General features: G+C 35.3%; 1 protein-coding gene across 1 annotated transcript in view; it reads left to right on the forward strand.

The window, feature by feature from the left end:
- Kcnh5 (potassium voltage-gated channel subfamily H member 5) overlaps positions 1 to 22590 on the forward strand; it is a 283319-nt gene extending 260729 nt beyond the window's left edge. Inside the window, exon 11 of the mRNA XM_027929653.2 lies at positions 21643 to 22590. Coding sequence (XP_027785454.1) covers positions 21643 to 22590 — 948 coding nt within the window. The remainder of the gene's footprint in view (positions 1 to 21642) is intronic.
- The last annotated feature ends 2199 nt before the right edge of the window (positions 22591 to 24789 follow it).

The raw sequence follows: 24789 nt of genomic DNA on the forward strand, positions 1-24789 counted from the left end.
CTCACTTGATATTTGTCTGTTTAAGTTGTGTATATCTTCCTGACTCAATCTGGGCAGATCATATAACTTAAGGAATTTATCTATTTTATTAGAGTATAAGGTTTCAAAATAATTTCCAATTATCTTCTGAATTTCTGTAGTGTCTGTTGTGATATTGCCTTTTTCATCCCATATGCTAGTAATTTGGGTTCTCTCTCTTCTTCTCTTCGTTAGCATGGCTAAGGGTCTGTCAATCTTATTTATTTTTTCAAAGAACCAACTTTTAGTTTTGTCAATTTTTTCAATTTTTTCTTTTGTTTCAATTTCATTGATTTCAGTTCTGATTTTAATTATTTCTTGCCTTCTACTGCATTTGCTGCTGATTTGTTCTTCTTTTTCTAGGGCTTTGAGATGTAGAAAAAAAATTATATTAATGATAGCTCATATTTATGTAACACTCTTCAGATTCAGATGTACTTTTTTATGTATCATTCAGGTTAATCTTCAGAGCAACCTAGTGAGATAAAGAAGACTTTATTTCCTCATATCGGTAGATGAGTTAACTGGTTCAGAGGATACTTAGTCAAGGCCACTTACCCCAGTGCATTGTCCCTTCATGGGTGATTTGTAGGTATGGAACCCAGCAATTCTAACTCCAATAGCAGTTGGTATTCATTCTGCTACTTTGTACTAGAGATAACTTACTCAACAGACATGTCTTATGCATCCATATATGTTGTAGGCACTCAAAAGTACATCAGTGAGAAAAAGCAAACAATTTAAATTCCTTGTTGAGATGAGTCTCTGGAAAAGCAAGAAATACAATAAATAAAATATATTGTTTATTAGATGGTGGTGAATGTTATGAAGGAAAATGATGTGGGACAGGGAATTAGGACATTTGTGGAGTGTTAGAGTTGTATCTAGGATAATTAGACTTCATTAAAAAATAATGCTTGAGGAAAAACCTAAAGAAGGTAAAGGAACAAGTCTTGTAGGTATCCATGGGATATAAGCAGAGGAAACAAAATGCAAAATCTGTGGGATCGAGTTTTCTTGGCATGTTTCAGGGACAGAAATGAGGTCAGTGGGGCTGTACTATAGTGAACAAAGGAGTTGATAATGGGAGGTAAGGTCAAAAGGTATAAAGCCTTGGAATCTACTGTCAGGACTTTGGTTTCTACTCTAAAAAAGATGGGAAACCATCAGAGGATTTTAGTAGAAGAGTAATAAGAACTGATTTACTTGTTAAAAAGGTCACTCTTGTCTCTATCTTGTATGTTGGTAATAAATTTCAGAGGTGGGGGGGATTTAGAAGTACAGAATAAAAGACTAGTAAAGCTACTATTGCAGAAACCCAGGCATTAGTAGGTACATTAATTTTTTATGGCTGTCATAGCAAAGCATCAAAAATTAGGTGGCTTAAAACTTGAAATTTATGCTGGGTGTGGTGCTGCACAGCTGTAATCCCAGCAGCTCTAGAGGCTGAAACAGAAGGATTGAGAATTCACGGCCAGCCTCAGCTAAAGTGAGGAACTAAGCAACTCAGTGAGACCCTGTCTCTAAATAAAATACAAAATAGGGTTGGGGATGTGGCTCAGTGGTCAAGTGCCCCTGAGTACCCCCTAAAAAACAAAAACAAAAACCCTGAAATTTACTGTCTCACATTTCTAGAGGCTAAAAGCCAGAAATCGAGGTTTGGCAGGGCTACAGTCTGACATTTTCTAGAAGAAAATCCTCCCTTGCCTTTTCTAGATTCTGTTGTTTCCTAGCAATTCTTGATGTTCCTTGGTTTGTAGATGTATCACTATATCCATGTGGCTGTGTGTCTCCACATTATTTTCACACTGTGCATGAATTTTCCTTTTGGAAAAAAATGCCAGTCATATTGGATTAGAGTCCATCCTAATGATCTTCTGTTAACTTCATTACCTCTTTAAACACCTTATCTCCAGATGAAGTCACATTCCAGGTTTCTGTGGATCAGGAGTTTAACATATCACCATACCAGCAACTTAGATCATATTGGTATGAGTGGAAATAGTAAGGAGTGTTTAGATTGTGGATATATTTTGAAGGTAGAATCAACAATTGTTACTGATTAATCAGACTATATGCATGCTATTATAAGTGCTAATATGCAGTAGCTATGTTTTTTTTTTCTTAGTTGTTTTTTTTTTCTTAACTATTTTCATGGTCACATTATCACAGGAGCAAGAGTACTTGTCTGAATGATAACAAGTCTATGTCCCTTAAGTAATGTGTCAAAAAGACATTAACAGTGAAAGTAAGGCATCAAATCACGTCTTTAGTTTAAGAGGTCTTCAGAGCATCTTAAAAGCCCTTAAGTGTCCTTGCCTTACTCTTCTTCACTGCCTGCTCTGCCCCACAACTGAGGCCATGATCACTCCTAAGCATAACTGAGTCTCTTCCTGACTATAGCTGTAGCTCTCTCATTTCTGTTACCTCCTTACATCGTTTACATTGATTTGATTGCACCAACTCTGACTTTTGACCTCACAAGTCCTTTTCCTATACAAATTGCCTTCCACTTTCCAAAATGACCATCATTAAGCTTTATTTACTGCAAGACCTCTAATAGGATCTCAGGTATGGGAATTGGACATTGGCTGTCACACGTATCAATAGCTATGATGTCTTACTTGGTTTTAATACATGTAATCCTAGGCTAGCCTGTTCCAGGGGCTTTTCTACATTTGTATTGATTTCAAATGAATACCTAGTATAGGGCCTTACACTGGTATATCACTGCTATATACAGTACATCAGTTTAAGAGTGGAAAAATTGTCCTATAATGTATCAGAATACTAATTTTTTTCATGGATTTTAAAATATTTCACTGTACCTTTTCTAATGACATTGAAGCTAAAAAGTAACAAGAAGCTTGTTATTAACAGTAATTGCTTTTAATTATAAAATGCAATGTTAAGTATTTGCTTTAATTCAGGCAACTATACTATGCACTTTAAAAAAGATGATTAAGCCACGTTTTCTGCTTTAGAGTACTTAAAATTTCATGGAAAAGAAAGAGATGCTAATTGATAATTTCAATATAACATTTTAAATTCTCTGAGAAATTTTGATATTCTAGGAGTTCAAGGGTGGACACTTAGAAGCAGGAGGACAGTGGCGAAGACATGTCAGTTGAAGGGGATTGTGGGATAAATAAGGGCAAGAGGAGGGGCTTCCTGGAAAGGAATAGTGCTTCTGCTAAAACACTAAGAACAAAATCAAACAACAAAGTCCATTCCAAGGCATTCTGGAAATTGAGAGACTTTAAAAGGCATGGTGGCATGAAATATCATGACTTGGGTTAGACACTATGAGCAGTGTGGTGTTAATAGCACATAAAGCACAAGGCATGAGAGTTCTGCCTGCTGAGACTGAGGATATACAGGTAAGCATCAGAGCAGAAGGTACTCATGTGCCTTGAAAGAGCTCAAAGTAAAGTCATTGAAGGTTCTTTAACACTGGAAGGGAATCATCAGATTTTCTCTTTAGAAATTTCTCCCTGGTGGAAGTATCAATGATGATTGTCTATAAATCATGACTGGAGGCAGATAAGTGGGTAAAAGATTGGATTATAGGATGACTTAGATTTCTGATTGGAAAAATGGAGCCACAGACCAAGAATGAAAATTAAGTAGGAGCATTTCTAAGGCACACAATATAAAGATAATAATTCATAGGATATTGATTATAGGACAAAATTATTTTTGACATACTGTGTTTGAAATGTCATTAGAATGTATAGATGATTGTATCTAAAAGATTTGGATAGTGAGATCTGGACCATTTTTGGTGTGGTAAATGTTTTGAGAATGGAGCATCTCATTTAGGAAAAAACATAATGTTAAAGGAGATCAAGACAAGTACTGAGCTATGTAGACCACCCATGTTGGAAGGGATAACCTACTAGGAAGAGCCCATGAATGAGCTATAAAGGGAGAAAAAGAAAGTATGATGCCTAGGAAAGAAGTTTATTAGATGAATAAGATGAATAGAATCCTTGGCAATGTCAACTGCAGCAATAATGTCCACTAAGGTGTGGAATATGGACTGAAGAATGTACACTGGATGACTCTATATAAGGATGGGTAAAAGCAGCTAGTGAGGAAAAAATAGCTTTAGTATAGGGGCAAAAGCTAAATTGTATGGATTGGTAACTGAATAGAAAGGAAGTAGTACCCCTGTGTCTTAGTTTGGCCTGCTGTGATAAATTACTGTAGACTGAGTGGCTTGAACAGAAATTGTGTTTAAAAAGAAAATACATATTTCTCAAAATACATAGTTCTGAAGGATGAGATGTTCAAGATCAAGGTGCCAGCAGATCATGTTTATAGAGAGCACTTGCTGTCTTCTCATTGTTTCCTTACATCGCAGTGAGCAGACAGAGAGAAACAAGCTCGCTCATCTTTCTCTTATAAAGCACTAATCCCATTCGTGAGGGCCCTACACTCATGACCTAATTATTTTCCAAAGACCCATTTTCAAATATCATAACATTTGGGATCAGAGTTTCAGTTTATGAATATTGGAAGGCCAGAAATATGCAGGGCATAGTATTATATAAACCACACTTTTAAGAAAATTGTATCAGACTGAGACTCAACAGGGGGAAAAATGGCAGACTCTTCTTGAATAATTTAAGGAAGATTAAATGAAATATAAAGTATAACCAAGCATTAGGATTTCTCTTCACAAGGAATGTGAACCACACATGGGCTACTTATAGTACATCATTACCATTTAATGACCTAAAAAGATCAGAGAAGGGAGAAAAACTGAAACTGTCTCAAGAAGGTTGCCTGACAGGAGCTGTGATATCTCAAGAAGAGTTTCTAATCAACATAACCCTGGTCCTCACTCTCTCTCCTGCTTGTACCTTCTGGTGTCTGCCCTTAGCCACATCCAACTAGAAGCAAGGCAACAAGTAAGCCCTTGCTGTAGACATATGGGTCAGCATTTCAAGGCAGAGAACAGGGTAGAGAAGGGTGGAGAGTGGTTTTGGAGGAACAAATGGAATATATTCAACAGCAAGTTAATTTGAGTAGAAAAATAAGATAATATTAAAGTGGCTGAAAAGTCAAATGAAAGTGTTGAGTTTTGAGTTTTGTGACACTCCCAATCCCAATACCATTCTCTAGGACTGGAGAGATGAGCTAACAGCAGAGGCAAAAAAAAATAGGTGCAGGGATAAGGAGCAAAAGAACAAGATGTTGACTCTAAACAAAAGGAAGAAAATTTCATTTTCTCAGGTGGGGAGAAGGAGAGGCTCAGTACGTTCCATCTGTAGATGGTAGAGGAGACAGACAGGAAAGGCAAGAATTTCAGAGAGCTGGTCACTTTGTTCCAGTTTTCCCAACTAAGAGGACATGATCATCAGCTGATTGTAAGGGGCAAGGATCTGGATGGGTTTTGAAGACAATTATTTGAAAGAGTCACTGAGAAGGGCTAAAGGATTTGACCAAAAGCCCTGTTGATGTCCAAGATCCTGAGCTATGACATGTGCCCTGTAAGGATGTTTGGCTGAGGAATGTTCTCCTTCAGTAGTGTGTGCGCAGCCACCTGAGAATGTGACTCAGGAAGGCCAGTTCAAAGGATAATGCAGGACCAGAGAACCAAAGGAAATGAGGCTATTGTCAATCATCCTTCACAATCCATATTAGATATTGGATTGTTTGGGGATTGTTTTGTTTTCCTTCTCTGGGTGCTACTTTTTAAAAAGTATATTCACAATATGCTTGAATCCAACAATGGTGACATTCTTAGAATTATTTCATAATGTTTAGATAGCAAAATACCTACATGTATTATAATTAGCATTTTCATGCATACTACAGCAAATTTCTTCTAGAAGTTAAAGCAAATATCACAAAAGGCCAATGAATATAAATGTGATTCTAAATTTAGCAAAACAACTTACTACATCTATATACCTATAATCCATGGGGAAACCATGAACACTGTTTGCTAAATCCATACAGCTTATAGCTAACAAATTAATACTGTATTTCAAAAGAAAGAGCATTACATTGAATTCAATGACATTTTCTCTTCATTTCCTTTTATTTTTATCCATGTGGTTGCTATTTTTGAAAATGATCAGTTATTATTTTTTTCAAAATTCTACAAATTTTATGTTTTTACAAATAAATCCAATGGAAAGGTAATATTGTTAAACAGAATAGCATATGTCAGCTACTTCTCTCACCTACCCTGATTTGTTGTTTGGAATGTAGTTAAGTATAACCCAACTGAAAATTATCCCTTTGTAATTTTAGTCTATCAGCTTTTGATATATAGGGACTTGCTTGGCAAATAAAAATCCTCCTACTAGTAAACATAGACTTTAATTGTACATAATGTCACCTCAGTAGAAATGAAGATTTCTGTGTCTATTACTTCCTCAAATTCATTTAACGAACAGACACTCCCTTGTTATTGTTCCTGGTTAGATGTGGAAAGAGGTTTCGTGCTTCTGCAGATATTAAACAAGATAAGATGATTTGGAGTGATTTTTCTTTCCATAGTAAAGAGTAACAGAAGGAAAATAAAGAGGAGGAATCCAAGTTGTATAAATTGATTAGCATGTTATTGATTGTAGTAATTGATCCATGGTAGACATTATTTCTTGTAAAGTTATTGATTTTTCTCTCTTGCATCCTTTTTCCCTGTAACCATCAAAGGAGGGAGAATAATCAGATCTGTAGGAATCACTACTTCTAAGGCAATGATAGAAATTAAAATAACTCTATTTTAATAAGTAATATTTTGACCTTAGTAAAATAAGAATCAGAAGATAATATTTTATCCACATTTTTCTTGTCCCTGCATATAATCTATTATGTCCCAAAATTATACTTCCATTTTAAGATATAAAAGAAAATATTCTGAGTAACTGTATATCTTTTCGAGTCTGAAAAGAAAAAGAAAAGACCTATTTTTAATGCAAAGAAGTATAGATTATAAATTTTTCTTTGAATTAGGTTCTATAAAAATTAACATAACTAAGATGAAATCAAATTGAAAATTTATAGAAAATTCATAAGCTCCTTTGTCAAGGAAATGAAAGTTACCACAACCAAATGTCACAACACAATAAAATTTTAATTCTCATTTATGTAATAGTCCAAAACAAGTAATTTAAGGGGCAGTATTCTGTAAGGGGATTCAGGAACCCAGATGCCTTCCATTTTTTGGCTCTTTGGTGCCCTGGCTGCTCTGGTCTCAAGCTATCTCATCTGTCTTTTATGTATGACTGAGGATTCTTTCATTAGTAGTGTATACACAGAAAGCAGAGAGTATAACTCGAGAAGGTTAACTACAGGAAAGTGGGTCCTACTGGGAAATTATCATAGAATTGGCCTGGACATGATGTACATCATTTCTGCCTGTTTCTTTAGCTAGCGCTTAGTCATGTGACAATTTCCATCTTTAGGGTGGCAAAGAACTGTCATCCATCCTTGTGCAAGGGAAGATGAGTAAACAGTTTGGTTGTAAGATAGTAATCTCTGTTAAAGAGGTGGACTATATTTCCTCCCTCCTACACCTAAAATTCAAAGGGTACAGTAGCAAATCTCTTCTAGGCGCCGTGTCCTTTCCAGGAAAGGACTAAGAGGATGGATGGTGTTCTGGGCACTCTTCAAGGTTCTTTAGATACCACAGAGTATTTGTTCCCAATAATGGCCATAAAGGAAGGCACTATTACCATCCTCCATTTACAAATGAAATGAAGAACTAAAGAAATGCATAGTAAAGAAAATGAGGCACAAAAGGTTAAATATCTTGCCCAGAAACACAGAGATAAAGAATAAATGGGCGACCGGGGTTGTGGCTCAGTAGTAGAGCGCTTGCCTAGCATGTGTGAGGCAATGGGTTTGATTCTCAGCACCACATATAAATAAAATAAAGCTTCATGAACAACTAAAAAAATTAAAAAGAATAAATGGATGGCAATTTGAACCCAGGCAATGTAACACCAGAGCTTATGTTCTTTTCAAAGCATCACAATGTAGTTTAGTAAACACAGATAAATATGTGGATTAGATCTTTTATTTTAACTTACTAATTTAGCCTTTAAAAGGTACATTCAATTACTAGTGCTTCAAAGTGTTGATAATCTTTCTTTTAAAAACAGTCCATAATATAGCCTCTGGATTTCTAACTTTGGTTTCTTTAAAGTGGAGCAAGAGACTACTGATAACTACAAGTAGCACTGACTCAACTAACAGCTCAACTAACAGAAGTAGAGGCTCTCAGTGTAATAGTCTGCAATACCTGGTGTGCACCATCAGTCGGTTCATCTTACAGGGAACAGAAAGCAATGGTCAAGCTAGTCAGTCAAAGAGCCTCTAGTCTTTAGCATCTTATGCCTTCTTTTTTAAATTAACTTTTTAAAATTTATATATGACAGTGGAATACATTACAATTCTTATTACACACATAGAGCACAATTTTTTCATATCTCTGGTTGTATATAAAGTATGTTGACACCAATTCATGTCTTCATACATGTACTTTGGATAATAATGTCCATCACGTTACTCCCTCATTTCCAACCCTATGCCCACTTCCTTCCCCTTCCACCCCTCTGCCCTATCTAGAGTTCCTCTATTCCTCCCATATTCCCCCTCCCTACCCCACTATGAATCAGCCTCCTTATATCAGAGAAAACATTCAACATTTGTTTTTTGGGGATTGGCTAACTTCACTTAGCATTATCTTCTCTAACTCCATTCATTTACCTGCAAATGCCATGATTTTATTCTCTTTTATTTGTGAGTAATATTCCATTGTGTATATATATGCCACATTTTTTTAATCTATTCATCTACTGAAGGGCATCTAGGTTGGTTCCACAGTTTAGCTATTGTGAATTGTGCTGCTAAAGAAATCAAAGAAGACCTTAGAAGATGGAAAGATCTACCTTACTCTTGGATAGGCAGAATTAATATTATCAAAATGACCTCACTACCAAAAACACCATCCAGATTTAATGCAATTTCAATCAAAATCCTAATGACATTCCTTATAGAAATAGAAAAAGCAGTCATGAAATTCATCTGGAAAAATAAGAGACCCAGAATAGCTAAAGCAATCCTTAGCAGGAAGAGTGAAGCAGGTAGCATCACTATACCAGACCTTAAACTATATTACAGAGCAATTATAATAAAAACAGCATGATATTGGCACCAAAATAGACTGGTAGACCAATGGTACAGAATAGAGGACACAGAGACTAACCCACAAAATTACAATTAGCTTTTGCCTTCTTATAGTTCACACCTACATATTAGGTTGATGTTGCCTGTTTACAGGCCTGTGTTCTTTACCAGACTGTTAGCAATGATCTTATTTGATTCATCTTGCATCCTCAGTACCCACAAGCTTTCCTGCATGTGATTGGGGCTCCTGTTCATCTTTTATGAATTAGAATACACTGAATTACCCCATGGCAGTGCAGTGACCTACTTAGGAGGGGGCCTGCTCCCATTAACATAAAAATCCTTGAGGATGGGACAAGCGCTTCTGTACTATTTAAGTAAACCTATTTTAGAAATATAACTCATATATAGAAAAGTGTATGTAAAGCAGAAGCTCATGACTTGGTGAAGTTTTACAAACTGAACACGCCTGTGTAGCCAACATCAAACTCAAGAACAGAACAAGAAGCAAGTCAGAAGCCCATTTCCAACTCTCTTGCATTATCTATGTATCCCCACCCAAGACTTAGCTATTGTTATAATTTTTAATGCTATAGATAGTTTTTATTTCCTTTTTTCATTTTTAGAGATATATAAGGGAAATTATGCAATATGTAAACATTTGTATTTGACTTCTTCCACTCAATATTTTTTTGCAGGTGATATTCATATTGCCGTGTGATTCATTAGTTGTAGAGATTTTCACTGAACGAATATATTTCAATTTATTTATCCATTCTACTCTTGTTAAAATTTTGTGTTTAATTGACACAGAATAATCACACACATCTATGGGGTACAGTGTGATATTGCAATACATGTATTCATTGAATAATAATCAAATCAGGGTATTTAACATGGTCATCTCCTTATATATTCATCATTTCTTTGTCAGAAGAACATTTAAAATCTTCTGCTTTTAGCTATTGAAATATTCAATACAATATTGTTAATGCTACTTTACTCTTGATAGACATCTGTCTTTGCAATCAGGCCCATTATGAACAGTGTTGCTACAAACATCCTTGTACATTCCTTTTTATTTATATGTGTGCAATTTTTTGCAAGGGATATATGTATATGCCTGAGGGTAAAAATTTCTGAATACAGAGTTATGTTTAGCTTTTGTACATACTCATCAAGCAGTTGTCCAAATGGTTCTATGAATTTGCACACCCCAGCAGATTATGGAAATTCTGTTTCTCAATGTCCCTTGTTATTTTCTTTTTTTCATTCTAATTATTCCGGTGAGTGGTAGGGATAATATGTTGTGGTTTTAAACTGTACTCCCTTGATGTCTAATTAGGAAGAGCACTGTCCCATGTGTCCCATGGCTATTTACGTAACCCTTTTTGTAAAGTACTCCTTTTTCTATTGGATTTATTTGGGTTTGTTCTTCATGGGTTGTAACAGTTCTTTAAAGATTCTGGTATGAGTCCTGTATCAAATATATATATGCCTTGCCTTTTGATTTTCTTCTTGGTATCTCACAAGGAACAAAAAGTCTTTATTTTAATGTACTGATTCTCCTGATATGGGTACTGCTTTTTGTGGAATTTTTTTTTAATCTTTTTAATGCTAAAAAAAATCATGAAAATTTTATCGTATATTTTCTTTAAAAAACTTTATAGTTTTTACCTACCACCGTTGAATTTGCAGTTTATTGAGTTGAGTTTTGTGTAGAACATGAGGTAAAGGTCAAGATATACATATTTTTTGACATAGATATCCAATTTATCTCACACCCATATTGAAAAGGCTTTTGTTTTCCCAGTAACTCAGTTTTCCCAGGTATGTGAAGTTCTATTTCTCAATGCCATATTCTGTCTGTTGATCTGTCTGTTGTACCAATATAGACTACCTTCATGGCTGTGGGTTTTTTAAATAGTAAAATAGAATGCATTATAAATTTTCCGGTCTTTATTCTTATTAATTATTACTTTATATTTTTTTTTTTGGCGAGGCAAGTTCTTTTTTTTTTAATTTTAATATTTATTTTTTAGTTTTCAGCGGACACAACATCTTTGTTTGTATGTGGTGCTGAGGATCGAACCCGGGTCGCACACATGCCAGGCGAGCGCACTACCGCTTGAGCCACATCCCCAGCCCATAAATATTACTTTAGCTATTGTAGGCCTTTTGTATTTCCACATAAATTGCAGAATTAGCTTGTTAGTTTCTAGAAAAATATCCTGTTCAGATTTTTATTTTGATTACATTAAATCTATGAATCAATCAGTAGAGAGTTTCCATCTTGACGATCGTCTGCCTTCCAAAGCATAAATGAAGCATACCCCACATTTATTTAAGTCATTTCTTTTTGTGGTTTCTTTGCGTAGAATGTGCCTGGAGTCCAAGTGACTGTCAAAAATATGAACTCTCATACTTTCCTATTCTTCTATAAGTGATCTTCAACTAAAAATATTCAATTCTCCTTTCAAAGATTATCTTTTACTCCAGAGCCAAACTCTGTGAAATATCAACTATACTAATGTAGTCTGTACTTTCTAAGAAAAGAGGGCCAAGACTCTTCTCAAATTTCCTGTAGATTATGTTAGTAGGAGACAGTTTCTCTAACTACAGAAATGCATGGAATTTGAGATGTTTCCACCTAAGGGCAGTATAATCACTAAAGATAAATAAAATATGATAGTGGGGCATCTTTTTAACTGTGTAAAGACACTTTCCAATAGAATAAATCACAGATGCATATATTAATTAACACATATTAGATTTGGTACCAATTACAAGAATATATAGGAAACTGCCAGTGATATTATCATTTATTTTAATTTTAATGCTTATATTTTCACAATTCATGTCCCAATGATGTACAGAGCTAAAATCTCTTTCTTAGACTTTCCAGTGACAATCGCTCAAACTTCATTTGCCTTCACTTCACTTTGGCAGCTTTGCTGTGTGTATGTGTGTACACATACTAGTGGCATAGCTCAATCAGGCTAGAGCCTTTGAAAATTGTTAAGTTTCAGCTCCTGGCAATTGCAATATTAAAGAAATAGGCTGCATAGCTTCTCCTGTTCTTCTTTGACTGGAATAACTAATTACAGCCTAACTCTGTAGGGACAAAGTTATTAGCTACTACTTGACTCTAGACACAGCAATTCAATTACTGGCCAGCAATGTTTGGAAGCACAAACCTCGGTAATTAGCAGCAAATTTTTATCTTCTCTTAGCGCAGCATGTGAGCAGTTGCTTTCAGAAGAAGCAGAATGAAAACACAAATAAAAGTAGACCTATAATTGTTACAGAGGTTATAGAAATCTCAGCAGTTGGTGTAAGGAATGTTGGACACCTAAATAATGGGACAACTGTTATCTTCTAGCAAGAAATTATGTTAGAATAATTTAAAGAGCATAAATTGTGGTTTTTTAATTTTTTTTGTTGTTGTTGTAATATCAGATACTGACCTCTTATATATTTAAGATAGCGCTCTAAAGAACTAAGTCAAGCTCCATTGTTCTAACATTATTAAACTAAAGTCAGGAAAGATTGTGGGACTTGCACACAAGGCCACATGGCCAGTTAGAGCCCTGTCTAGGATTGGGAACTCCAAGCTTCAAATGACCACTGTTGCTCTTCCATTAGATCCTCTAAACATTGTCTCCTTCAGAGGGACTTTTGAAGTTGAAAGTGGCACTAATTACTAATGTGGCTTCTAGTTGCCTTTCTTAGATTAAATAAAATCAAATTCTTCAATTGGAATAAGGGAAATGGTCCAAATAGGCAGGACAAAGTCACTTGAATGTCTGGTTTTGCTTTTGTGAAAATTTAAAAAATAGAATTCATAAATGAAAGGCCATTGCACCAGGATTTGGCTATGTTGCACCCAAAAAATAGTTAAGACCCCATTCTCAAGTTTGGACCTGGATGAACATGAACATGTGTTCATTAAAAGCCTGAGAATCGTATCTAGGAAAGAATTTATCATGAGGTTCCAAGCACATGAAGTTGACTGTGAATAGATTTGCATTTCTCTAATGACTAATGATAGTATTTTTCATGGGCCTATTGGTCATCTGTATGTCTTCTTTGGATAAATGTTCATTCAAATCTGTTGACTATTTAAAAATCACTTTTATTTGCCTTTTTATTGTTGAATTATAATAGTTCTAGATACCACACCCATATCAGATACATGATTTGCAAATATTTTCACCCATTCTGTGAGTTGGCTTTTCACTTTGATATTGTCCTTTGTTTAATGTTGATGAAGTTTATTCATTTACTTTTTTCTTTAGTGTCTTTAGGATTAGATGTCCATTAAAGAAGTGTTTCCTGATTCAGGGTTACTAAAATTAACACCTTTCCTTTTAAGAATTTTGTAGTTTGTTCTTACATTTAGAGTTGAGATACATTTTATGTTAAAGTTTGGAAATGGTCTGAGATGAGTATCCATGTTTGCATTTGGTTTGTGGATATGCAATTGTTCCAGTACCATTTGTTGAAAAGGTTATTCCTCCCATATTGAATTGGTTTGGCACCTATTTCAATATATTTATCCTGGTTTGAACATTACATAATGTATACAGTGTATCAAAATATCACATGGTACTCCACTCCCAGTGACTCGGGAGGCTGAGGCAGGAGGATCGTGAGTTCAAAGCCAGCCTCAGTAAAAGCGAGGCACTAAACAATTCAGTGAGACCCTGTCTCTAAATAAAATAAAAAATGGGGCTGGTGATATGGCTTGGTGGTCAAGTGTCCCTCAGTTAAATCCCTGGTACCCTTCTCTCTCCCCCCGAAAACAAATGTGCAATTGTATTTGTTAATTTTTTTAAAAAGTCAAACCAAAAATATCCATAATTTGCATGAGTTCATTTCAGGACTCTCAATTCTATTACATTTATATATATCTCTATTTTTATTCCAGCACCAAGTACCTTGATTACTGTAGCTTTGTAACAAATTTTAAAACTGGGAAGAATAGTCATCCATCTTTTTCAATGTTATTTTGATTGAATCCCTTCCATTTCCTTTTGAATTTTACTAGTCCATTTCTGAAAAATAGGCAGTTGGAATTTTGATAGGGGTTATATTTAATCTATAAATCAATTTTGGGAATATTGCCATGTTGATGATATTGTCTTCTAATTTATAAACACGAGATATATTTCTATTTATTTAGATTTCCCTTAATTTATTTTCAATATTTTATAGTTCTCTGTGTATTAGTTCAGCACTTTTTTGTTAAATGTATTCCTAAGTAGTTTATTCTTTTTGATGCTATTGTCAATGGAATTATTTTTATTAACTTCATTTTCAGATAGCTCCTTGCTAGTGTATACAAATGCAACTGATTTTTATGTTAACTTGTATTCTACATCCTTGCTAAACTATTTATTAGCTTTAGTAGTTTTTTTTTTAATTTTTTATTGTGGGTTGTTCAAAACATTACAAATTTCTTGACATATCATATTCCACACTTTCTTTGATATAAGGAGAGTAACTAAGAACAGTGTAGGGACGAAGAGCAGGAGAAGAAGATTAACATTTAGTAGTTTTTTGATAGATTCTTGGATTTCTATATACATGATCTTGTCCTTTCTAGAGATATTTTTAATTCTTACTATTCTCTCTCTCTCTCTCTCTCTCTCTCTCTCTCTCTCTCTCTCTCTCTCTCTCTCTCACCAGGGATTAAACTCAGGGGCACTTGACCACTGAGCCCCATTTTGTATTTAGAGACAGGGTCTCACTGAGTTGCTAAGCACCTTGCTTTTGCTGAGGCTGGCTTTGAACTCACAATCCTCCTGCATCAACATCCTGAGCCACTGGCATTAAAGGCACCTGCCACCATGCCCAGCTATCCATTCTTGATGCCTTTTATCTTTTTTTTTCCTTAATAGTATCCCTGGCTAGAACCCCCAGTATAATGCTGAATAGAAGTGGCAACATCATACATGCTTATGTCTTTCCTGATCTTAGAGGGAAATCTTTCAGGATTTAACCATTAATAACCATTAACATATGATGTTAGAGGCCCTGAATTTTCATGTTGCCTTTGACCCTGCAAATTATGGAACTGATTCTGCTTCATAAAGAAAGGCAGAGAGGAGTTGAGTGTCAAAGGGTAAGTAGAATTATCCAATAAGTGATGAGCCCTTGTAGAGCTAATAGATCTGAGTGGCTAAAGTAAAGCAAGACACATCTTTGTCACCCTACCTGCATCTGAATTTGTAGAATGGTCATCTGTAAAAGGTGATCATTGCAAACTTTATTACAAGCTCATCGCCTCTGATATGCATGTGGTAGTGTTTAGCGAATAATACTTTGTTTAATTAGTCCAGGTTTGAAAAGACTATAGGCAGAATTAATAGCTAGGTTTATGGGAACTGTAATAATCAAGAAACCAACACAGCTACAACCCAGGAAAGTTAGATGAACTAGAGTCACTAGCTTCCTAACCAATACATCCCTGGCCAATTCCTTAGATTCACAGATCTGGAGAGTGATGGCCCATTTCAGAGAAACCACCTCTATTTTTCTGCAAATTATATAATACTAAAACCATGTCATTAAATAAATGATTCTAACCTTTTTTTCCCCCTTGCCTATATTGGATTTCAAAGTTCAGTACACATTCAAATTATTCAATTTTGATATCACTTTTATGATCAAATGCCCTACTTTTGAAATGGAAAGCTCAGTTGGCCATGTTCCCTGTTAAGTTTAAGAAGCTTTTATCATTTAAATAAATTAAACCTTCCAGCATGGGTTCCGCAGAACATAATGAAGCACAGAGAAGAAAAGCTTAAATGAAATAAACCTCTTTGCTCATAGAAACAGGACAGGCTATTATGCATGTTACCAACAATAGTGTAGCTGGAACCATAACCTGATTCCTGATTTTTCTTTTTAAATTTTGTTCCTAATTTTCATGGTGTTCAACAGCAATCTGATTTGCCACTGGACAAAAGACAGATACAGAGTACATCAAGTACAAAGGATCTAAGTTATTAATGCTGAGGAAAGAACAAAGACTAGATTTTTTTAAAGCTGTTTTCTTTTAACACTGTGTTGATAATCATATTTTTTTCTTTTACATGATTTTAATCAAACAGGTTGAACTCTTGTGAACTCAGATCCTTTAACATTTTTTAAAAATTGCTTACTTGTGGGTTTTTAAAAATGTTCATTTTCTAAAGAAAAATCATCATCATTTCCATTCCATAATTGTATAAGATTAATCTGTGTGGTTTGTGTCTTGAGTTAGTAGGATACTTTATTTTTTGTATGACATATTAAAGTGTCATGCCATGAAAAGATTCAAATGGATTGCGGAGAATCTACAGTTTCTTTCAATGGCCAATGAGCAGCATGCAGTTTTTAAAATCTAGATAAATAAAAATAGTATTTTAATTGGGTTTTACTAAAGAAAATTTATGAATCTTTTCATTATATCCTTAAGTGGAACCATTTTATTAAAGTCATGGTAAAAAGTTAAAGGTTAAAAAAAAAAACAAAACACTTTTTAAAAGGAAACATTCCACAGAAGTAATTTGAGAATGTTGTAATGATAATGTAGAATAATTACCATGGAAATGTAAGTTTATTCGGATATAAAAACCCAATATTATTCAAAATTGGATTGTGGGCTTATGAAGTTATCTTCAAAACTATAAAGATTTAGAGGGAGGGTCTGTTACATATAGTATTTTTAAAAAAATACAGCAAGTTACTTACATTAGTCACTCCTGATGTTTTATTTTCTTGTTTGTTAAATAATGCATTTTTTAAAACTTCAGACAAAATAAAAAACTACTATACTTTTCTTATAAGATCAACTAATGGCAGCACCTCAGTCAATTAATCTTTAAACCTCATAAACATGATGAACTCTTCATTTTTGTATGGTTTTAATTTCAAGGTCTATATTCTCTTACTTTTCATTAAGAAAATCTGGTATTGTCATAAGTCAAAAATAGAGTTTCTGATGGATGGTGTTGCATCCTTACAATGAAACTAAATATTATGACTTAAGACCTTTTAAAAACTGACTTGTGGGTCAAAATTTAAACGTGCTTTGAGTCAGCATGCATTTGTTAACTATCTACTTGTGCTAGGCTAGGTGCTAGGGATGTCACAATGGAGCATCTACTTCCAAATGAGGAAATAGTAGACACGGTGGATGATAATAATATTACTACAGATAAATTTTGATTCATCATTTAGAGAATGGAAAATAGGAAAGGAACAAGAAACTGCTCATTGTAACTTTGTATTCATAGACTTATCATACACATACATTTGTTGCATGTAGGAGGTTATTCAATTACCGAATAACATTTATTTATTGAGGGCTTTCAATGTGGTAGGCAATGTTGTAGAGACTAGAGTACAGCAATTAACAAAACACATAAAAATCCCTGTTCGCATTAAAGAAAAAGATGAATCTAGGTATGAGTGGATCAAGCATGGTGTCAGAGTACAGAAAAAGTTGTTCTTTGACTCCCCCTTCCCCTTCTTTTTCATAAAGGTTCATTGAATATATGTAGAAGGAAGTAAAAAAGGAATAAAAGGCCACCTCATAAGGGAACCAGAGCTACAAAATGGCGGCATGCATTTGGCCCAGAGATAGAGTGAAGCAAACCTACTGGCTTTGCCTTTGAAAGAGAGAGTCTGAAGAGTGCTTCCCATAAGCTCTCTCCCCTGCTTTTAGTTAAGGCTATTATTTACCCAACAAGCATAGAACTTCTGCCTATTTGATTGACTGCTTTCAGGGATGGTCTTCATGGCAGGGTTATCTGCTGGGTGTGAAGCTGCTGCATCACTTCACCCACTCAGCTGTCCAGATTTTCACAGAACCCAGGAGGAAGTACTAAAGTCACCCTGAGGAGCCACAGAGTGCAATGGTTAAGACTGTTTAGAATCCAACTCCTTGGATTTGTGTGCAGGTCACTTACAAGTTGTGTGATCTAAGACAAACAACTTAGACTCTGCCTCCATTTTCTCTTCTGTAACTTGAGAATAAGGCCAATCTCATACGGTAGTTATGACAGTTAGTAAATAAGAACACATGTGTGAATGTCCAAACTTTTTATAACTTATTTTCAGTAAGTCATTATTATCTGTTCCAAGTCAAAAATAATAAAAAAATAAACAAATTTAATCTAATTTAGTAAACTCCACCCAATCTCGAATTAAAAAAAAAAATACCACTGGCTTAAAAACCTAGAGTTTTAAGGGAGGAATTTGATTAAATTCAAGTGCTATTGCTTTCAGGTAGGTTCATTCCACTTCAAATTATATACCTTGGGTAGGTGACATTGCCATATCACTCTTCCCAACTTTGCTTCCATAGATGCTTCTGATTCCACTAGGCTCAAGACTTCTGTGAGTCTGCTGCTAAGGGAAAGGGGAGGAGTGGTCTATTTCAATTGGCTTGTTGTCAATCCTTGGAGTATTGGCTTTCTGAGACAGCCAAACCCTGCTGGCTCCATTTTTATACATATATTTAATAGTCTCAAAGTCCCTAGCAACTGGTGTTCTAGAGAGTGCAATAGCCTCTCCCACCTCATGGAATACTTTTTCCTTATCTGGCTTCTGAGGGGCTGAAGTCACACATAGCTACCTTCTGTTCCTTCCTGAGACCACATGAATCCTGGCCAATGCCTATTCAGGCTACTAGGAAATGAGAGACAAGAACTAAGGGCAGAGAACTTTTGCCCTCCTAAGAAGGCATATGTTTGTTTGTTTTTTTCCATTGTGTGTTGCTGGCTCCAAAAAGTGAATGTGTAGGTTGTGTTGATCTGTAAACTCCAGTTGAGAGAAGTCAAGGCCAGTCTTGATGTTGATAAGGTCCCTAGAACTTCAAAGGAGCTATGTCTAATATCACCTCATTCACTATCTATTTCCCTGCATCAGAGATAAAGAAAAAGGAAGTGAGCAACACAGGATTCTGTCATCTAATGTCCCAAATTGTAATTTTCTCTCTTTTCCAGGTTCTTTTTCTTTTCTTTTCACTAGTCTAATTCTGTCTTCTTTGATCCCTGATGCAGACTGGGGATCTGCCCTGTGCCAGGACTCCCTTTGTACTGGAATTTTGGTGGAGTCTTTGTTCTCAGCTCAATATTAGCAGTCCAGATAACTTTCTTGTTCTTGGTTGAGGGATAAGGGTGGCCAGCTCTGATCAAGTAATCTGGAAAAAGACTTTTTCTTGGTATTTTCATGGGCATATTGCAATCTTAATTCACCAGACACTCTGAATTTGGTAAGTACATAGGAACTGCAAACAGTTGTTAGCCATTATACTGAAAATATAAAACCTAAGGCTCTCACCTTAGAGGCCCATAATTTCTCAGTTATTAGGGATATTAAGTCTCTCATTAGAGTTTCTAAAAGATGTTAAGTTTACATAGCAATTAATGTAAACATTACAGAGAGTAATATTCTTGTTTATTATATACCAATAGCATTGTCAAATTTAACCAACAAAAAGGCAAGGGTCCCAGTTAAAATTAAATTCAGATAGCAGATATTGTTAGTGTATCAATATGTCTTTTTCACATAAGTATTATATGTTTTTTTAGTATGTCTCAAATATTGCATGGGTGTCCTGCATTTTATCTGACGATCCTATGTGCCAAGAACCTGCTCTCCTCCTCTGATAGTTTGAAATAGATTCCTTTACTCCAAATGTAAAAGCTGCTTTCAAAAAAAAAAAGAGGAAGCTCAGAAGTGAGTTGGAAAGGTGAAAGGTGACATGGCCAGTCACTTATGTTATGTCTCTCTTGTCAGTTCATAGAAAAAAGTGAATGCCTCTTCAATGACAGGAAATGAAATGGGAGAATAGTCACTGTGCTTCCATGTTTGGGTCTGTGTGGTCCACAGAGTGTTAGTTATCTTGAAGACTTAGTCCATGTTCTCGTTTGCTTAGGAAGGATAAGAAGTTGTCAACCCTTAAAAGATTTCTAATTAAACTGTGGGTGCTTTGATGTCAGACTTCAAGATTAGTATTACATCTTTTGAAAAGATACGATTTCATGTGCCAAAGAGAGGGAAATATGTTTTGGCCTTTACAGACAATTATTGAATTTAGGGAATACTTATTTTAAAATATAATCATTAACGCTTGATAAGCTGAATTTGGTATATTAATCTAAAATTTAGAAAAACGTGTTGTTACTTAGAAGAAGGATTACTATCTCCCTTACTCTTCAAGTAGTTTCTGGCTAGAAATCAATCATTTATTTATTTGTTTATTTGTTTGTTTGTTTGTTTGTTTACCCTGGAAGGTACAGAACCTTTGAAAGGTGATAGTAGGAGGTATTTTGTGGAAGTACCAGAGGGGGGACCCACAAATTCTGAGAGTGTTTTATGGATAGGTATTGTATGCTCCACATCTATTTCTGTTTTAATCAATGACTTGAAGAGGGTGAGAGAGGTAAGTAATTTTGCTTGAGTTATAAAATTGTCTGATTCAGAAAGTGTTTTGTCTAATATAACTCCATGTTGAATTTTCCTTTCAGCCTCACCTGCACTTTCTTTGTTTTTCGGAAGTCTGAGCAAATAAAATAAAACAAAACTCACTCTTACTAAGTTCACTTCTAAATGAAAAGATAGGTAGTAATTTCCATATAGCCAGCATTTTTATTTCTCTTGATTTTGCATAAGTTTTTCTGAATATTTTCAAAGTACCCTTTGAATAAAGTCTTGTTTATGTATTTGGGGATAGCCATCTAATCTCACATGTACTATATTATTTAGTTTTATGTTTAAAAGTTGAAGAATCAGAATTTGAATAGTCTAACCTCCAACCTAGGTAAAAGTGTCACATGGACAGCATTCTTAGGTTTGCTTGAATATTTTGTGGTAGGAGTTCATATGTTTTTGAGGCAGCTCATGTAATTAATAGCAGTTTGAAATGAAGGCTTAATTGAACTGGTACTTGCCTCAGAGAAACTTTTCCTCATAGATCCTAGTTTTACATCTAGGGCCACATAAATAAGTTGATTCCTTACCACCGCCCAACCCAGGTATCATGTTGGTAATCTCTGAATTTCAATACTTTTGTAGCTAAGAACTTTTACTGTCTGACTCCTAAAGAGAGGATGATATTAAAAAAGGTATTTCAATTATATTTATACAAAAAGGTGAAAATATACAAAATATAGGGATGTATTCAGGGAAACTTAAGGGATATATATTTGTTTACTTGTATATGTATACACACAAATATTCAAGCACACATATACTAACATATACTCACATTGTAAAGAAGAAGCAAAGCCTCAGCTCAGTTGTTTCAGTCACATTCCCCCCACTGATATACAAGGAAATAGAGCACAGCGAGTAAGTAGGTAGTGTTTCCCCTTGAGAAAGGATCTTCCCATTTGTTCAAGGCTTGGTAAACCATGGCATGTCCATAGAGCATCATGGATCATAAATTCACCTGTTTGACTCTCTCCCATTCCACAGATCATCTTCCGTAAAATCAGTGATGTGAAGAAGGAGGAGGAGGAACGCCTCAGGCAGAAGAACGAGGTGACTCTCAGCATCCCCGTGGACCACCCAGTCAGGAAGCTCTTCCAGAAGTTCAAGCAGCAGAAGGAGCTGCGGAATCAGGGCTCCACGCAGAGTGACCCCGAGAGGAGCCAGCTCCAGGTGGAGAGCCGCTCCTTACAGAACGGAGCCTCCATCACCGGCACCAGTGTGGTGACCGTGTCACAGATTACTCCCATCCAGACATCTCTGGCCTATGTGAAAACCAGTGAATCCCTCAAGCAGAACAACCGCGATGCCATGGAACTCAAGCCCAATGGTGGTGCTGACCCAAAATGTCTCAAAGTCAACAGCCCCATACGAATGAAAAATGGAAACGGGAAAGGGTGGCTGCGGCTCAAGAACAATATGGGGGCCCATGAGGAGAAGAAGGAAGACTGGAATAATGTCACCAAAGCTGAGTCCATGGGGCTATTGTCCGAGGACCCCAAGGGCAGCGACTCAGAGAATAGTGTGACCAAAAACCCATTACGGAAAACGGATTCTTGTGACAGTGGAATTACAAAAAGTGACCTTCGTTTGGATAAGGCTGGTGAGGCCCGAAGTCCTCTGGAGCACAGTCCCATTCAGGCTGATGCCAAGCACCCCTTTTATCCTATCCCTGAGCAGGCCTTACAAACCACGCTGCAGGAAGTCAAACATGAACTCAAGGAGGACATTCAGCTGCTAAGCTGCAGAATGACTGCCCTGGAAAAACAGGTGGCAGAAATATTAAAAATACTGTCAGAAAAAAGCATACCCCAGACTTCTTCTCCCAAATCCCAAATGCCACTCCAAGTACCTCCCCAAATACCCTGTCAGGATATTTTTAGTGTTTCAAGGCCTGAATCACCTGAATCTGACAAAGATGAAATCCACTTTTAATATATACATATACATATATATTTGTTAATATATTAAAAACAGTATATACATCTATATACATATGTGTGTATATATAGTATATACATATATATATATATATATTTTCACTTGCTTTCAATATGATGAACACAATATGGATTTTGATATGTACATATTGCATGTCCAGCTGGATTCTGGCCTGCCAAAGAAGATGATTATTAAACATAGATATTGCTTGTATATTATGCAGTTGACTGCATGCACACTTTACATTGACATTTATTTATATCCTCTATTCTGTAATTTTAAAATGTATGATTTTTTTGTTAACTAAGGCAATGTAATATTTGAAGAATCAGGGTCCAACCTGCCAATGTTGCCATGACAAATTTGATCTCAGGCTGAGTATATCAAGCTATCATTTCTTCAATGTTATGTTAAGTTAAATTATAGATTAATGCCAAGGAAGTACCATTTTATGATCTCTTTCCATAGATATTTTTCTGTAACTTAGTGTTAGGTTATTTTCCCCTCCATTTAAATACTGTTTTGTTGCCTACGTCGGATAGCAGTGTGGGGTATTGAGAACTTATTGCTATGGGTTTTGTGCATGAATTGCATCTTCACTCAACTATACCTCTCCTTTTTTAACGTTATACTTAGATAGTAATCATTAGCTCTTATGTAAGGAAAACCCTACTGCCTCCGTCTTGGAGAACAGCCGCCATCTTGTAAGCTGACATTATCAATACCATAAACACTCAACTACTCATATAGTGTATATTATTATAAAAATACTGCACCACAGGGTATAAGGGCCTTTTGATAATTCATGTTAGAGATGCCAATTTTCCAAAGGTGATGAATGTTCTACATTTGTATTTTTAAAATTTGTTCAAGGGTGTGAGGTTGAAAGGTTCCTTAGCAAAATAACACACAAAAAAATTTATGTAAGTGTATGAAAAACTTACCTATTATGATACAGAATTTAAAAAAATAATGTACACTGATAGACATGTTCTGTTGTGTATCTGGAACTAAAAAAGAATGTCACATGATTGCTGACCCATGATTCTGACTGTAGAGATGACACAAGAAATGTGGAAACCAGCAACCAATGGAGAGATAGATGTTAAGTTGTTCAACTCAGTTAACTGCTTTTCTATGATTTTTTCTGGTTCCAGTTTTGTAAAGCCTTTTTGCCCACAGTTTACTGCTGGATTCCTGCTGAGTTGATACAATAGACTACCATGGCTCAGGCAGATCCACTTACAAATGAGGGTAACTAAAGACTGAATGTCATTGTCTTTGGGGTCACAAATCCTCTTCTTAGAAAGTGCCTATTATCAACTAAAAAAGAAGTAACAAAGAGTTGTGTTGTCTATAGCTAGTCTTTCCAGTGATATGCATTGAAACAGAATACACATTCCTTTGTAAGAACCCAAGAGAATTTGTTTCTTTCAACTGAAGTACATTTTTTGAAGATGTTCAGAAAGGCATTCTTTTCAATTAGTGCATGCATGGCATTTGATATTGGGAGCAGGGGAGTTAAGTAATGAGTATCAAGTTGAAAATATATTTCAGTAATTTGTATATCATGGGACCATCTGTACATATATGTTGACATATAAGATGATGGCAGAATCAAAAGAAATATTTTGGTTTATTATACCCATTTTTTTTATGAGCTTTTGTAATTATCTTCCAGTGTCCCCAGTCAAATCTATTAGAACTGAAGGACAAGTTATCATCATTAGACTGGAGAAGTGTGAAACAGTAATTTATTTTAAAATGTTGCTATTTTAAAATTTATGTTTGAATTTCTTTATGAATCCTGAGGTGTGCCTGTTTAGGAGTCTCAAAACATGTGTTAAATACCATAGCTTCTATCTTTTTTTTTTCCTTTGTGCAAATAACTTCCATTTCCCGTGATGGAAGTTTTCAGGGGAACATATTTCCATGTTATGCTATGCTACAATATCTACCTATCATAGGCACATATAATAATAATTATTGTTGTGGAATCAGTCTTGGAATCAGCCTTGAAATTGAGATTTTTTTTTTCATAGTGAGGCTAGTACTTTTTTCTTGACCTCTGATGTTCATTGAATTTCAGGGTAACTTTTTGTTTGTTTAAATCAAGTTTAGCTAAAGTTTTTAAAGGTGAATGAGTGCTATAAACAATTTGAGTACAGAAATTGTTAGCTTCAATCACGTGCT

This window comes from Marmota flaviventris, chromosome 2 (assembly GCF_047511675.1).
Source record: "Marmota flaviventris isolate mMarFla1 chromosome 2, mMarFla1.hap1, whole genome shotgun sequence".
Lineage (NCBI taxonomy): Eukaryota > Metazoa > Chordata > Mammalia > Rodentia > Sciuridae > Marmota > Marmota flaviventris.